The sequence below is a fragment of the Barbus barbus genome, assembly GCF_936440315.1.
Source record: "Barbus barbus genome assembly, chromosome: 20".
Taxonomy (NCBI): domain Eukaryota; kingdom Metazoa; phylum Chordata; class Actinopteri; order Cypriniformes; family Cyprinidae; genus Barbus; species Barbus barbus.
The window spans coordinates 22396732-22411402 of record NC_136748.1 but is presented as its reverse complement, the minus strand read 5'-3'; the positions used below and the strand labels follow the sequence as shown (position 1 = coordinate 22411402).

General features: G+C 38.8%; 1 protein-coding gene across 1 annotated transcript; it reads right to left on the bottom strand.

Annotated features, from left to right (window-relative positions):
- Positions 1–4066: 4066 nt before the first annotated feature.
- LOC306886008 (leucine-rich repeat transmembrane protein FLRT2-like) lies at positions 4067–6055 on the bottom strand (the record flags this gene model as incomplete). The annotated part of the gene is made up of 1 exon (XM_079442859.1): positions 4067–6055. The coding sequence occupies one exon, from the start codon at positions 6053–6055 to the stop codon at positions 4067–4069; it is 1989 nt and encodes a 662-aa protein (XP_079298985.1).
- Between the last annotated feature and the right edge of the window lie 8616 nt (positions 6056–14671).

Here is a 14671-nt window from a genome sequence, read left to right as displayed (position 1 = left end):
AGGAAACATTTATGGACTGCATTTTGGTTCTTTTGATGCTGCACAGCTTTGCACAATAGGGTAGGTGGGTAATTTGTTCAGCTGACTTGGTTTCCACTATTGGCTCGCGTTACGCTGTGTTTATTCAATTCATTCCTACACACCCAACTGTTTCTTTCACCTTAGGGTGCAGCTCAGGCCCATTGTGACAGATCAGGTCCGCTAAAACCCTCCGGCATGCTGAAATTAATATCCCAGGCTGCCATCCACATCCATCTGCCATCACAGCATCCCTCAATACATGTCCATCTTGGAGAAATCACGTTGGTAAATGACCTCCGATAACACCAGAGGTCATAAACTTACTAAGCAATATTCTAGATTCAATACAAATTAAACTCAACTGACAGAATTTGTGGCATAATGTTGTTTACCACAAAAAAACAAAGAAAAAGATCCAGGCCAATTTTTTTGAAGAATTTAAAAAATTGTGAGGCACTGAAAAGTAGAAAAGTAAGGCACTTGCATAAATAATACACAAGTTTTAATTAATTAAAAATTAAAGTTGTTAAAATGTTTTCATAATTTTTACAGACATTTTAGGATTTTGCCATTATGTTTTTGTTTACATCTTGTGTGGGTATACTTTGGAAACCATGAGAATTTTAATATTTACAGATTGATATGTGCTTTTTTTTTAAGATTAATTTGTTTTTTGTAATCCACATTATGCCACAAGTGTTGTCAAACATATCTATATTTATTCCTGGTTTAAATAAGTTCTTCCACCACAGGAGATCTAAAAAGAAAAAAACATTCTGGCCAGTTTTTGGAGGAATTTAAAAGCATAATTGTGAAGCCCATTTCTTTATATATATATATATATATATATATATATATATATATATATATATATATATAAAGGCGCTTTCATAGATAATAGACACGTTTTAATAATAAAATTAAAGTTGTTAAAGTATTATCATCATTTTTACAACCAGTTTAGGGTTTTAGACAACATTTTGATGCTCTTGTGGGCATATTTTGAAAACTATTTTAAAATTTGCAAATTGATTTTTGCTTTTTAAAATAATTTTTGCTGATGTTGTTGTAATCCACACTATGCCACTGTCAAATCATCTTAACCAGGAATGACTATGTGTGAGTTTTTCCATTACAGAAAATCTACAAAAAAATATATAATAAATAAATAATAATAAAAATAAAAACCCCACCAGCCTGCAGTGAAGAGAATAGCTTTCTGAGATGGGCGTATGGACACTGGCAATAATAATGGAATTGATGTATGAATTGATTGTAATGAAGCGTGCAGTCAGATGGTTCTGTCCAATATTTGTTTATGGTTACAAATGGGTGCTGCTCTGAACCCAGCGTCTGAACTCATAAAGCAGTGCACCGCTCCTGGCTTTTCTCTGGGTCTCTGCAGTGGGACAGCGAGAGGTAAAGAATTATGGTTTATTCTCTAGCTCATTTAGAGTTGACCACACAGCTGGAGGGCCCAGATGTACCGATTTAATGGCTAATTACTGTCTCGCACACACACTGCCTGATGGGAGTGAAAGGTCATGCTGAGGAGCTCCGGGTGTGAGTTTATTGTGTTATTTATGCATGTAAATTATGAGCCACAAAATTGCACTACTCAGATACTGTGAAGTCAAACTAATGATGCAATCCATCAAAAAATAACCTAGTTCTATCCATATATGATGTAATTGTAGACCCTTTTAGTGAGAAAGAAAGATAGAATGATATTTGATTTTCCATGAATATCTAGGAAAAAATTGTTTCAGTATGCTTGCTTGATGTTATTTTTTAGGTAACACTGTATGATGAGCTTCATTTTGTTAACTATTTTAATTGCATGGCTCTCGGATACTTGAATCTGATTGGTCAATTGCAGTATTCGTGGGTACGATATTTCCAAATATTTACTATGGCAACTCTGTTACCACAAACGGTGCTTCCACATCTGTCATATCACACCGCAGACTCACTATCGCTTGCTTTGTACAAATGCAACTACCAACTTCTAGTGTCTCAGTTATCATTTGTAGTAAAAATGACCTCAGATGACTGTGCATTAATATTAATGCTTATTGTAATATTGTCGTTTGTCTTGTTGCTAACATTATTTTGTATATTGTTTTTTTTTTTACTTACTCAAAGCTTTTGGAAAATATACAGAGCAAATTATATAATAATAAAAAAATGACTCTAGTTATGACAAACGGACAATGAACAATACTTTTGACATTTCAAGTTGAATTTATGAATTTATGAAAAGTATGAATTTACATTTAATAAATAACATTAACTATGAACATATTTACAAATTACCATTTATCCTTCATTTAATAAATGTTATAAATTCCTGTTTATTGTTAATTCATGATAATTAATACATTAACTTATGTTAATGAATTTAACCTTATTGTAAGTGCTACCTATGTTGTAAACAAAGGTAGACATGTTTTAGAACATTGCTGATCAATCACACGCATCAATGAGCCAAGCAGAATGTGAGTTATGAGTACTTGTAAATCACTTCATACATGCATATCATAAATGTTATAAGCACTTTAGCCATGATATAAAGAGACTGAGCGCATGCATCACATATTTACGGAGAAGGGTTTGGATGTGGAAAACGGGCCAGATGAGGCGAAGAAATGTTGTAAAACTGGTCAGTGGTGGTATTAACTCTAGAGTCTTGTTTATTGCTGTGCTATGGCTCATTGACACCTGCTCAGAGCTCTGAGAAGATCTCATTTCAAAGCCATAATAATGCTGCAATCTTCACTTGCTGCTGGGGAGTGTACTGGATGTGCGGCTAAGACAGGGAAACAAATAACAAACTCTACCTTACTGTGTTATGTTAATTTGAGGAAAATGTCAAAACATTTGTAGGGCACATGTGAATTTCAAAGGACATATATATATACACGTACTTTTAGTTCTGATTAGTAAAACCATAATTCCAGCTTTTAACAGTTAAGTTGAAGTTTTTAGAATGCAGGCACATGTATTTCCTAGCAAGCACAGAATGTTCCCTTAAGGTTGTGCATGGTTTCATTTGTTTGTTTGTTTTTTAGAACCAAATTCTAATGTTCCACGAACATTCATTTTAGGTGTTTAACTGTAAACTAACAAGAAAACCAGCCTTTAAAAACCTTAAGCAAGATTCAGTTATTTTCCATATGATTTAAATGTGTAAAACAACGAGCAGATTCTTAAAATCTGTCAATTAAAGTGGACATGAAACCTGATGACTTAACTGTATTCATAACTATCTTCTAACTAAAATTAATGCAGCACTCAAGAAAATGCCAGAAATGTAGCCTCCTCTAGCATGAATGCAATTTGTATGCAAATGTTGAATACTGCACTAAATACTGTTTAGATATTCTATGGTGAAGATATTTTGCTCATCGAAGCAGATCTGCTGCAGTTTGAGAAAGCAGTTAGGACATTTTATGTCTCTGTACAGGAGGACAGAGAAGGAAATCAGCCCTGATGCTGAATTTCACAATATAATTCTAGTCCTGCATCGACCAAGGTTTGTTCCCAGCTGTTTGGCAGGAACTGTCTGCGTTCAGTCCTTGTGAACTGAACTGTTAAGTAAAGATGTGAAATGCTGGCTCAAAGAGTATCGCTTGAGGTCTCAAATTAATAGTGGAGATGAGAACAGACGCCACCTTGTGGTGCTGATGAGAACTGTTCACTGTTCCTCATTCCTTCTCTTTAAAAAAACCCACACACCTTCCATCCCTTTCTTCATTTCCTACTTTTACAAATATATAGTGTAAAAGAACGGGGCACTTGACATTGATTTGTGCTTAAAGATTGCTGATTGCTAAGATCCACTTACTATATCTTCATGAGCTTGGATTGTAGTAATACAACATAGAAACTAAATATTCATAAATCATTTTAGTTTTACTAAGCGATAAAAAAGGAAGGCGATATTGTTCAGAATATAAATTACATATTATACAGTCTGTCTTTTGAAATACAGTGCGTTTAAGAGTCAGAACTAAATACAAAGGACATTATCTGTTTAAAATCATCATTTATGGCATGTCTCAGAGTCTGGAACACTGTTTTTGCAGTACGCTGTGCTATTGTTTCTCCTTTGAGAGTCTGTGAATCCAACACCCCCATTAGGGGTGTAAATCGGCTGAATCTGAAAGTCCCCCTTTAGCAGCTGTTCGTTATTCAAAGAAACTATCTGAAAGCTAGTTTCAGTCATTTCTAGAATTGAGTTATCCTTTTTAGTCCCCGCTTCGCAGTAGTCGTCTTTTCTTCTGCCCCGACTGTATTTCCATTTTGACGACTCTGACCTTCCCTTCTTGTGCATGTGCCAGCAGAATACGCTCAACAGAACCACCAGGACCACAAGCACCGCCCCGCCAATCAGGCCAGCCAGCAGGAAAGGTGAGCTGGGGTCCTGCTGGGTCGCCTGCTCGGGCCCAGTGGTGTTATCGCCGGAGTGAAAGGAAGCAGACTTTGTCGTCACCTCTGAGCAAATTGTATCGTCTCCCGGGTGGTAATTATTGAACACGTTCAGTGGATCCACACAAATACGATAGGTGGATTTGGGCTCCAGGGTCGTCAGTGTGATTCCCTCATGTTCGCCCTGCACGAGTGACTCCTGCATGGGGCCGGTTATCAAACTGTGACCCAGCTTGACCCAGGTCACCTTATAGGCCGTGACGGTGAATGTTGACAACCAGCTTACCTGAATGCACGAACCGTTTAGCACCGCAAAGGAAACTCGCAGCGATTCCTGCATCGGGCCGACTGGGTTGCTCGTCCTCTGCTCCCCATCTTTGCCTCCAGTCGGCGGTGGAAGCGTCAGAGGTGGAGGGTTGAGTGTAGGCCGGGAGCGTGCGGGTGTGAAAGCCGTTTGAGTGGCTGACTCAGCGGTGGAGGAAGAGAGCAGTGTGGGCTGTGGGACTGTGGCGGTGCTGTGAGGACACTGGATGAGCTCCAGGGTTAGCTCTCTGATTACCATGCCACGTACCCTCTCTGGTTTCTGGCACATGAAGCCACGGACATTGAGGGTAGCTGGCAGGGACTTTAACCACAGTATGACCCATTTAATGTTGCAGTCACAGAGCCAAAGGTTGTTTCGAACAGTGAGCTGTCTCAGACCGTGGAGGCTGTCAAAGACCCCCTGTGTGAGAGACTGCAGCTGGTTGTTTGAAATATCCAGTCTCTCCAAGCGATGGAGGCCGTGAAAGGCCGTCAAAGGAATCTCATTCATCTGATTATCCTGCAAATTGAGCTTGACTAGAAACTCGGCTGGCAGATTAGGAGGAGGAACCGTGAGGGAGTTACGCGCCAACGACAAGGTTTTGAGATTAACGAGGGTCTGGAGAGCCCCGGGGGTGATGCCCTCGTCCGTGAGCAAGTTCCCATCCAGAAGGAGGAGCTCGAGGCCCGTCACGTTCTCAAACGCGTCCTCGGCTATAAATGCGATACGGTTCTCGTCCAGCCGTAGCTCTCTCAGCTCCTCGGGCAGCCCGATGGGGACGCTGCTCAGGTGGTTCTTGGTAAGGAAAAGGGTCTTGAGACTGATGGCCTCCCTAAAGGCCCCTTCCTCCACACCCACGGTGGAGATGGAGTTGTCATCCAGATAGAGCTCCTCCAGGTGTAGCAGCTGTGCCAAGGCGGCCTGGGACACCGTCTGAATGTTATTCTCCTGCAGGTGGAGCACCCGCACATTTTTGGGAAGATTGACAGGGAATTCGTCAAGCTGGTTTCCATAGAGATACACCGTCTCCACAGAGGCAACATTGTGCATTTCCAGAGGAAATCCAGCATTGTTGATTTGATTGTTGTGGAAGTAGAGGGTCTTATAACCCTCTCCTAACCCCAGAGGCACTGACGTTAGACTCCTCTCATTGCAGTAAACAAAAGTCCTGTCACACCGGCACTCCTCCGGACAGGTTGTGGCCCAGGAGAAATGCATGTGAAGGCCCAGAAGTATTGGTATCCACGGGCTGATCAAAGTAGGCAGGTCTTTATTCCACATTCGGATCTGTACCTCCATTTTGTAAAACTTTGCAAACTTTCTGACAGTAACAACAGTGCACGTAATTAAAAAGGGTGAAAAAAATAAAATAAAAAAATCCACCACACTGGAGTTCTTAGCTGATCTCGAAGCTCGCCTCGGTGGAGAGTATGCGATGTTGAAGTCGCTGGGTAATCCTCCTGTAATTGCCTGTCCTAAGCTCCCCAACACAAGAGCAATAGTCTCATTAACTCGTGCGACTCCCTCTCATCCCTCCATCCATGCTTGGGCTGGAAATGATAGCAGAGCTCATCACATTGTCACTCTGAGTTTAGTGAGGGACGATTTCAAAGTGTGAGGGCCGGAGCAGCAAGTATGGAGGACTCATCGAAGACGACCTCCTCTCTCGTCACAGCTGGACGATTCTCGTAAGGCACGATGTTCCTCACAAGTAGCATTTTGAGCCACTTAGCTATTGTAACAGAAAACAAAAATAGATGAGAGATGTTATTTCAATGTCAAAACTATATACATGTTTTTATTTCCGAAATAAAAAATATTTTTCTGTTTATCACAACAATATGCAGGTTTAATAGCATCCTTGTGAAATAAGTTTACTGCAGTGGTCCTTAGCATCCACTGAAACATAAGCAATACTAATCCACTTGAATTTACAGTTATTTTAGCATACCCAACCCCCTTACCTGTGGCAAAATTATTATAACAGATTCAAGTGGATTATTGCAACAGCTCTATAATGAAAGACATTTCAATCTTTATTGTTCAATAACAATAAGTTATTCTAATAGGAGAACTATTCTTCTTCTAAGAATCTAATATATTGCATTATCTTCACTGTAGGCTGTTTACGGTTGCCAAGTAACATGGCAACTTACTGCATTAACAATAACATTGAATGTGTAAACATGGCACATTCAATCATAATTTAGAGTTTGAACTGTCTGCTTTTATAAAATGGATTTAAATTAAATTTACATATTAAGAAAAAGAAAGAAAGAGCAGCAAGCAAAAAAGCAGGACACTGCGAGGAGAGAGTGGTGACTGGCGACATCAGCATCTCTGAGCTCTCAGACATGTAAAGGGCACTGAGGTGTTTAATCTGTCAAACGCCACGATGATGGACAGGTCTGTTCTCCAATGCTCTGGCACAGAGTTCTCATCTCAGTAATAATGATTCTGAATCTGGGGACAGTGAGAACTGCTCTATCAAATCAGTGAAGGGCGAATGAGTTTGAACACGGCTCTGTCCATGATGCACAACATATGATATAGTCAATAAGACACTAGCATCTCTCCTTCAGGCACAGACTTTGGACAGATCAATTATGGGTTGGATCATTGGACATTTTACATTGTAGAGAATAAAGGTTACAAGTTATGTAATCATGTCAGGTTACAAGATGTAATGAATGTCAGCCTGATGGCTTGAATATTGCTATTGGATGTGCAGATTTCACAAATTAATTTTGTTGTAGCCATTTTGAACATAAATGCATCTTAATATCCCAGTCTTCATCGAGGCCTCACATGTCCTTACTTATTCCTCACCATCTATTAACTGTCTGCAGTTTGTGTACTGTATTTTGTAGTATTGTTCTATATTGCTTTTGCACTATATTGTATTGTCTAGACTATGTAGATTGCATCGCTGTACTTACAGTTTCCACTGGCCTTGCTGTATAAATATAAAAATTCTATTCTATTCTATTCTATTCTATTCTATTCTTAAAGTGTACATTCCTTTGCGAAAAAAAATTGTGCTTTCATAGTCTGTTGCTGTATATCTCAGCAGAGGAAAAATTATCTTAGGATTTTTATTATTCTATATTTTGATTTAACAAACCAAGGTCCAATACAATAGTTTTTACTCCAGCCTTTACTTACTAGTCGGCTACACTGATCCAGGATTTCAACTATCGTTATACAATGGTGTTCAGGTTTTGCTCATTGAATTACTCTTAGAAAACGCCTCAAGTGCAGACAGCTGAGCTGAGCAGTGGTGTGGTTATGCACACATGGAAGTGCTTGACATCTTACTGCTATAAACACACTTATGAAATGTTCTGCTTTACCTCTTTCTCTCCCTATTTGTGAGAGAATTTGTGTTCTCTATAAAATATTGTGCTATTTTTAAAATTCATACTACATAACCTGTAAACTGGTTAAATGCAAGGTATCCAATACGTTAACAAATATATTTGAATTATATGTAATTTTACTGTATTTTTTCTTTCTTTTGGAAGTGAAAAGGATGGATATGAGTATGTGTGCTCTGATGGCGTATTGGGTTTGTGTAGGTAACTGAGGCTGAGCCTTATCAATGCATATTTATTAGTCATGGTTTATATATTGAGGCCAATTTTGTTAACTGTAATTTATCATGTAGCTTTCCATTTTTCCACCTTTAAAAAAAAATGTGTTCAGTATATTATAAGGTACACAGCAGATTTTAGTAGTCAGTGTAGACTGATATATTAGCATTAACAGAGTAAATGACATGCAATACAGTCATGAACTGCAAAATATAGCTACAAGCACCAAATGCCAACCCGTAAATATTCACCAAATGCCATGTCTAAAATATTCAGTTAATGTATCGGCATTTTTTTTTTTCGTGTTACTGTTGTTTTTAACCTACTTATAAGAGAATTGTTCAAATGTAATTTAGGAGTACCAGATATAACGGCTATTATACAAGAAGTTTCTCGCAAGAGCGCAATTAATTAAATTTGGAAATTAATTTGGAAACACTGCGAGTTCTGTGTGTCTTTACTCTCTAAGCGATGTTTTTTTCTTTTAGTCCTCACCTTTTCTGAAGAGGCTTCGACCCATCTAGGCAGCATTTTAAAGTCTTCTAGTCCCTTCTCAGGTATGAGTTCTCAGAATAAACATCCCCCAGATAAACTAAAATATAATTCCAGACCCCCAAAAGAGTCAGCCTGACGATCATTTAGTCCGGATGGTCATCATTTTGTCGAGCATTTGATCCTGGGGAGGATTTCGAGTGTCTGCGCATCATGATGCGCCCGAGAGACGCTGCTACAATCCCGCTGATGCGCTCCCGAGTTACGCGCTTCCTTCACCAAATGCCCGGAGGGCGCTGGACTCCACTCTCTCTCTCTCTCTCTCTCTCTCTCTCGCTCTCTCACAAACATACACACTCCTCTCACTGTCTCACAACCAAAGATGTTACACTTATTCTTGATTGAGGTCCTATTTCTCTACCATAATTGGTTTCATCTGATTGTTTATTCCAAATGCACTGCGCTCGTTTCCCTTTGGAACCTATGGGATGAATTGCAGTAATGAATTCATTTGATAGCTCTCTCTCCCTCTCTCTCTCTCTCTCTGAGTGGATGGTGAGACTGAGCGTGGTGAGCGTGGTAGCGTGAGTGAGTTTTTCTATCTTTTCTATCTTTTTCTTTTTAGTTTTTTTTTATTTTCTTTTGTTTGTTTGTTTTGATATTTAGTGTAGGTGATTGTGAGTTGTTTGCGGAGCAGCGGCTGCAGCATGGCTGCGGGCGATCAGCTCGGTTTGTTTAAGCTCACGCGTCGGCACGCTATTAAGCTGTCTCCGCCGGCCGGTTGTTCGGTAGAGGATTGTAGTTTAGCGGTCGGTAAAGAGGTCGGTTATGGAAGTATTAAATCTGCTTCGAGGATGAACAGCGCTGTTGTGATTTTTTTGGATGAAATAGATAAAGCAAATCAGTTAATTGAGAATGGAGTTGTAATTCAAGGTACTTTTGTACCTGTTCTCTCTCTAGTGAATCCTGCTAAAAAGATCATCATCTCTAATGTTCCTCCTTTTCTAAAAAATGAAGTTTTGGCTAAAGAGTTACAGAGATACGGACAACTAGTATCTCCGATTAAACTGGTCCCCATGAGTTGTAAATCTCCTCATTTAAAACACGTTATGTCTTTCAGGAGGCAGGTACTTATGGTGCTTAAAAATAATGATGAGGAGTTGAACTTGGTGTTTAAGTTTAAGATTGATGGTTATGATTACACCATACATGCAACATCAGAGTTGATGAAGTGCTACGGGTGCGGAACTGTAGGCCATCTGATTCGTTCGTGCCCGGAGAGGGTAAAGTCAGCTGAGACGACTGCTAACGTGGTGGAACAACCGAGCACAAGCGATGTCGCCGCTTCAGTTAAGACAAAGGGAAATAAACAAACTGTAACGGAGGAAAGTGACGCTAGTAATCTTGAGAAGGAAGTTATGGAGGAGTCAACGAGCAAGCAAACAGAGTTGGAAGTTCAACGAGATCCAAAGGTAGGCGCTAATACTGTTCATATTGTTACTAGAATAGCCGAATCAGTGCTGTTTGATGAGGAGAAGGTTGTGTGTGATAAGGAACTGGCTAAACAATCGATCAAAAGGAAAGAGCTAGACAATACGATGAATGCAGATCAGACTAGTAAAGTATCAAAGCTGACTTTAGTGCACGGTTCGCAGTCTGAAGAGAGCTCGATGGACACACAGGAGAGTGTATGTGAGTTTGGTGCTGACACACAGGTGGATGCAGAGAGCGTTTACCCTTTTACTAGACTCCGTTCATTCTTACAGGATACTAAAGGCATGAGGTCAGTTAGAGTTGATGATTTTTTCCCGGATTTAAAGATGTTTCTTGACTCAGTTAAGCTGTTTATGAAAAACACTGATAGGTCTGATCAGTCCACTTTCAGTGATCAAGAAATTTATCGTCTCAAGAAAATGATGTTTAAAGTTAGATCGCAAATAGCTAATGATGGTTAATTTTCTTTTGTTCTTTTTTCTATGTGTTATTTTCTCTGGTTTGTTTAAATGGCAATTCCAAGGTATTTCTTCTTTTAACATGTGTGAAGTAAAGCTAGGATCTTTAAACATTAATGGTGCCAGGGAGGATGTGAAGAGAGCTGCTCTTTTTAATTTACTTAAAGTGAGACAACTTAATGTGGTTTTCCTGCAAGAAACACATAGTACAGTAGATAATGAAGTAGACTGGAAGAAGGAATGGGATGGGGAAGTGTGTCTTAGTCATAAGAGCAATAACAGTGGTGGAGTTGGGATTTTGTTTGCTAAAGATTTTATACCAATTTCTTTTAATATTGAGGAAATTATTAAGGGTCGGTTGTTAATGATACATGCTTGCTTTGAAAATGTAAAAATGATCTTTATTAATGTGTATGTTCCAACTGTGGGAACTGAAAGGGTGATTTTTCTCAATATTTTAAACAATGTGTTAAATAATTGTTCTGATGATTGTTATATGATCCTGGGGGGGGATTTCAACTGTACTGCTGCATGTGTTGATAGGAATCACATAGAACCTCATGGTCCCAGCAAAAAGTGTTTAATCAATTTAATTGAATCAAATAGTTTATGTGATGTTTGGAGGTTTTTTTATCCTTCCCAGCGCCAGTATACTTGGACTCATGTTAAAGATAATCATCTGTCTTTAGCTAGACTGGATAGATTTTATTGTTTCAAACATCAAACCAATGTTCTGAGAAATTGTTCGATACATCCTGTCGGTATTTCTGATCATTCCCTTGTTCAATGTTCTATTTTTATCAAAGATGTGAAATGTAATAGTGCTTTTTGGCATCTTAATGTTGCTTTGCTTGATGACAATGTTTTTAGAGAGACTTTTAAGTTTTTTTGGGATGGTTTTAAAAATACAAAATCTGAATATGTTTCTTTGCAGCAGTGGTGGGACATAGGAAAGAGTAAAACCAAGCAGCTTTGTTTGCAATATACTTCAAATGTCACAAAAGATATGACCAGATCAATGAAAGATTTAGAGAGTGAAATATCAGAGCTGCAAGAGCTGGCAGACTCCACAGGAGAAAGAGAACACTTTAAAGTTCTAAAAAGGAAAAAAATAGCATTGTCCAACCTGTTAGGTTTTTCTGCTCAAGGTGCTATGGTTCGTTCACGCTTTCAGAACGTGGTTAAAATGGACGCTCCTTCTCATTTTTTCTTTGCCCTAGAACGAAAAAATGGGCAAAGGAGACTTATGCATTCTTTGCGAGACAACACTGGACAATTACTACATGAATCTGCTGAGATTCGGAAATGTGCTGTCGATTTTTATGAAAAACTGTTTAAGAAGGAGTCTCAAGAGTCTTTAGAAGTAGCGCAATCCTTCTATGAAGGTTTACCACAGGTCTCAGAGGAGACTAATACAGAGCTGGGTGGTCCAATCTCTGAAGCTGAATTATACACAGCACTGCAGAGTTTAGAGAGTGGCAAGGCTCCAGGTATTGATGGGCTTCCTGTGGAATTTTACAAAGTTTTTTGGAAAGAAATTAGAAAAGATTTGTCACTTGTGCTAATGAATAGCCTTGAAAAAGGGTTTTTACCACTAAGCTGCAGGAGGGCGATCCTTACTCTTCTTCCTAAAAAAGGTGACCTGCAAGAGATTAAAAATTGGCGACCAGTGGCTTTACTGTCGACTGATTATAAGCTGCTATCAAAAGTATTAGCCATGAGATTGAAGAAAGCAATGGAGCAAATTATACATGTGGACCAGACCTACTGTATTCCTAACAGGTTGATATCAGACAATATTATTCTAATGCGTGATGTTTTGCACCTCTCCAGTTCTTTGGGTTGTGAATTTGGGTTAATTTCAATAGACCAAGAAAAGGCGTTTGACAGAGTTGAACATCATTACTTGTGGAAAACGTTGGAAGTGTTTGGTTTTAGTCCAAGTTTTATAGCCATGATCCAGGTTTTATACACGGACATTGAGAGTTTATTAAAGATTAATGGGGGCTTAAGCGCTCCTTTTAAGGTTCAGAGGGGAATTAGGCAGGGTTGTTCTCTTTCCGGAATGCTTTACTCATTGGCCTTTGAACCCTTCCTGCATAAACTAAGAAGGCTTCTTCCTGGGGTAACCTTTCCTGGCTGCAATTCAGTTTTTAAATTATCTGCTTACGCTGATGATGTGGTTATTTTTGTCAAGAATCAAGATGATATTAATGTTCTTGTCGAATGTATAAATGATTTCAGTGTTTTGTCATCTGCAAAAATTAACTGGGGGAAAAGTGAAGCTATAGTTTTTGGTGTTGAGCTAGTTAAAAAGATTGTTTTACCCAATGGGTTATCTTGGGTTAAGGGTGGTTTTAAGTATCTGGGTGTGTTTTTAGGAGACAATTCATTTGAGTGCAAAAATTGGGACAATGTTTTAGAAAAAATCGAAGGACGTTTTAAAAAATGGAAGTGGATTTTACCACAAATGTCTTTCAAGGGACGTGTATTAGTTATTAACAATCTAGTGTCATCTATGTTATGGCATCGCTTGATGTGTGTAGATCCCCCGTCACAGCTGCTGGCAAAAATACAAGCAGTTTTAGTTAATTTTTTTTGGGACCATTTACATTGGGTCCCACAATGTCTTTTGTTTTTGCCAAAGGAAGAAGGAGGTCACGGACTAATTCATCTCGCTAGTAGAGGTGCTACTTTCAGACTCCAATTTATACAAAGACTACTTGTTGGGCCAGAAAACCTTGTCTGGAGACCCTTAGCCCATACTATATTAAGCCAAGGTGGAAAGTTGGGTCTAGTTCAGTCATTGTTTTTAATGGATCTGAAGACTCATAAGCTATGTAATCTTCCTAAGTTTTATCAAGGGTTGTTTACTGTGTGGGGGATGTTCCTGAAATCAAGAACAAACAGTGACTCACTGTTCTGGTTGTTGAAAGAGCCAGTGCTGTATGGGACACGATTCAACGTAGAGCACTTAACTGGGTCTTTCATGGCACAGCGTTTCATTTCAGCGGGGACTGTTACTTTGAAACATGTCTTTGATTTGACTGGACCGAATTTGTCAAACGCTGAAAAATTGGCCACTTATATAGGTGTCCGATCTATCAGGATTGTGAATCACTTGCTTAATAATTGGAAAAGTGAACTTGCACAGACTGAACTCTCCTTGTGTAATGAATATTGTAATGGACATTGTCAACCCAACAGTAATGATATTTTCCCTTCATTAATTCTTGTTCCTGATTTTAAAAATTGCACTGGTCCATTGTTAGAGTTAAATGGAACTCTCACAAACAACGTGGTCACAATGACAAGTAAGTCCATGTATAAGTCTTTTGTCAAGATTTTAAATAAAGATAAACTGAGTGGTCGAGTGGATACTCCCTGGAGAGCTCATTTTGGGCTTGACAATGAAGTCAAGCCTGTGTGGAGAGCTCTATATAAATTACCGCTAACAAAAAAGGTTGGGGACTTACAATGGAGAGTGTTACATGGAATTGTGGCTGTCAATGCGTTTGTTTCTGTTATTAATTCTAATGTAAATGAAAATTGTCCTTTCTGTGTGCAAAGGGAAACAGTTTTTCATTGTTTTTCAGAATGTAGCAGACTATGTAATTTTTTTGCATTGCTGCAACGACTGTTCATAATGTTTGAAGAAGTGTTTACTAAAGAGATGTTTATTCTTGGATATAGATATAGTCAGAAATACCGACAGAAATGCCAGCTTTTTAATTTTGTTTTAGGCCAAGCAAAAATGGCTATCTATATAAGTAGGAGAAATAAGGTAGATGGGTCTCTTGATTGTGATGCAAGCATTTTGTTTGTCAGAATGATGAAAGCCAGATTGAAGGTTGATTTTGACTACTATATGTCTATAA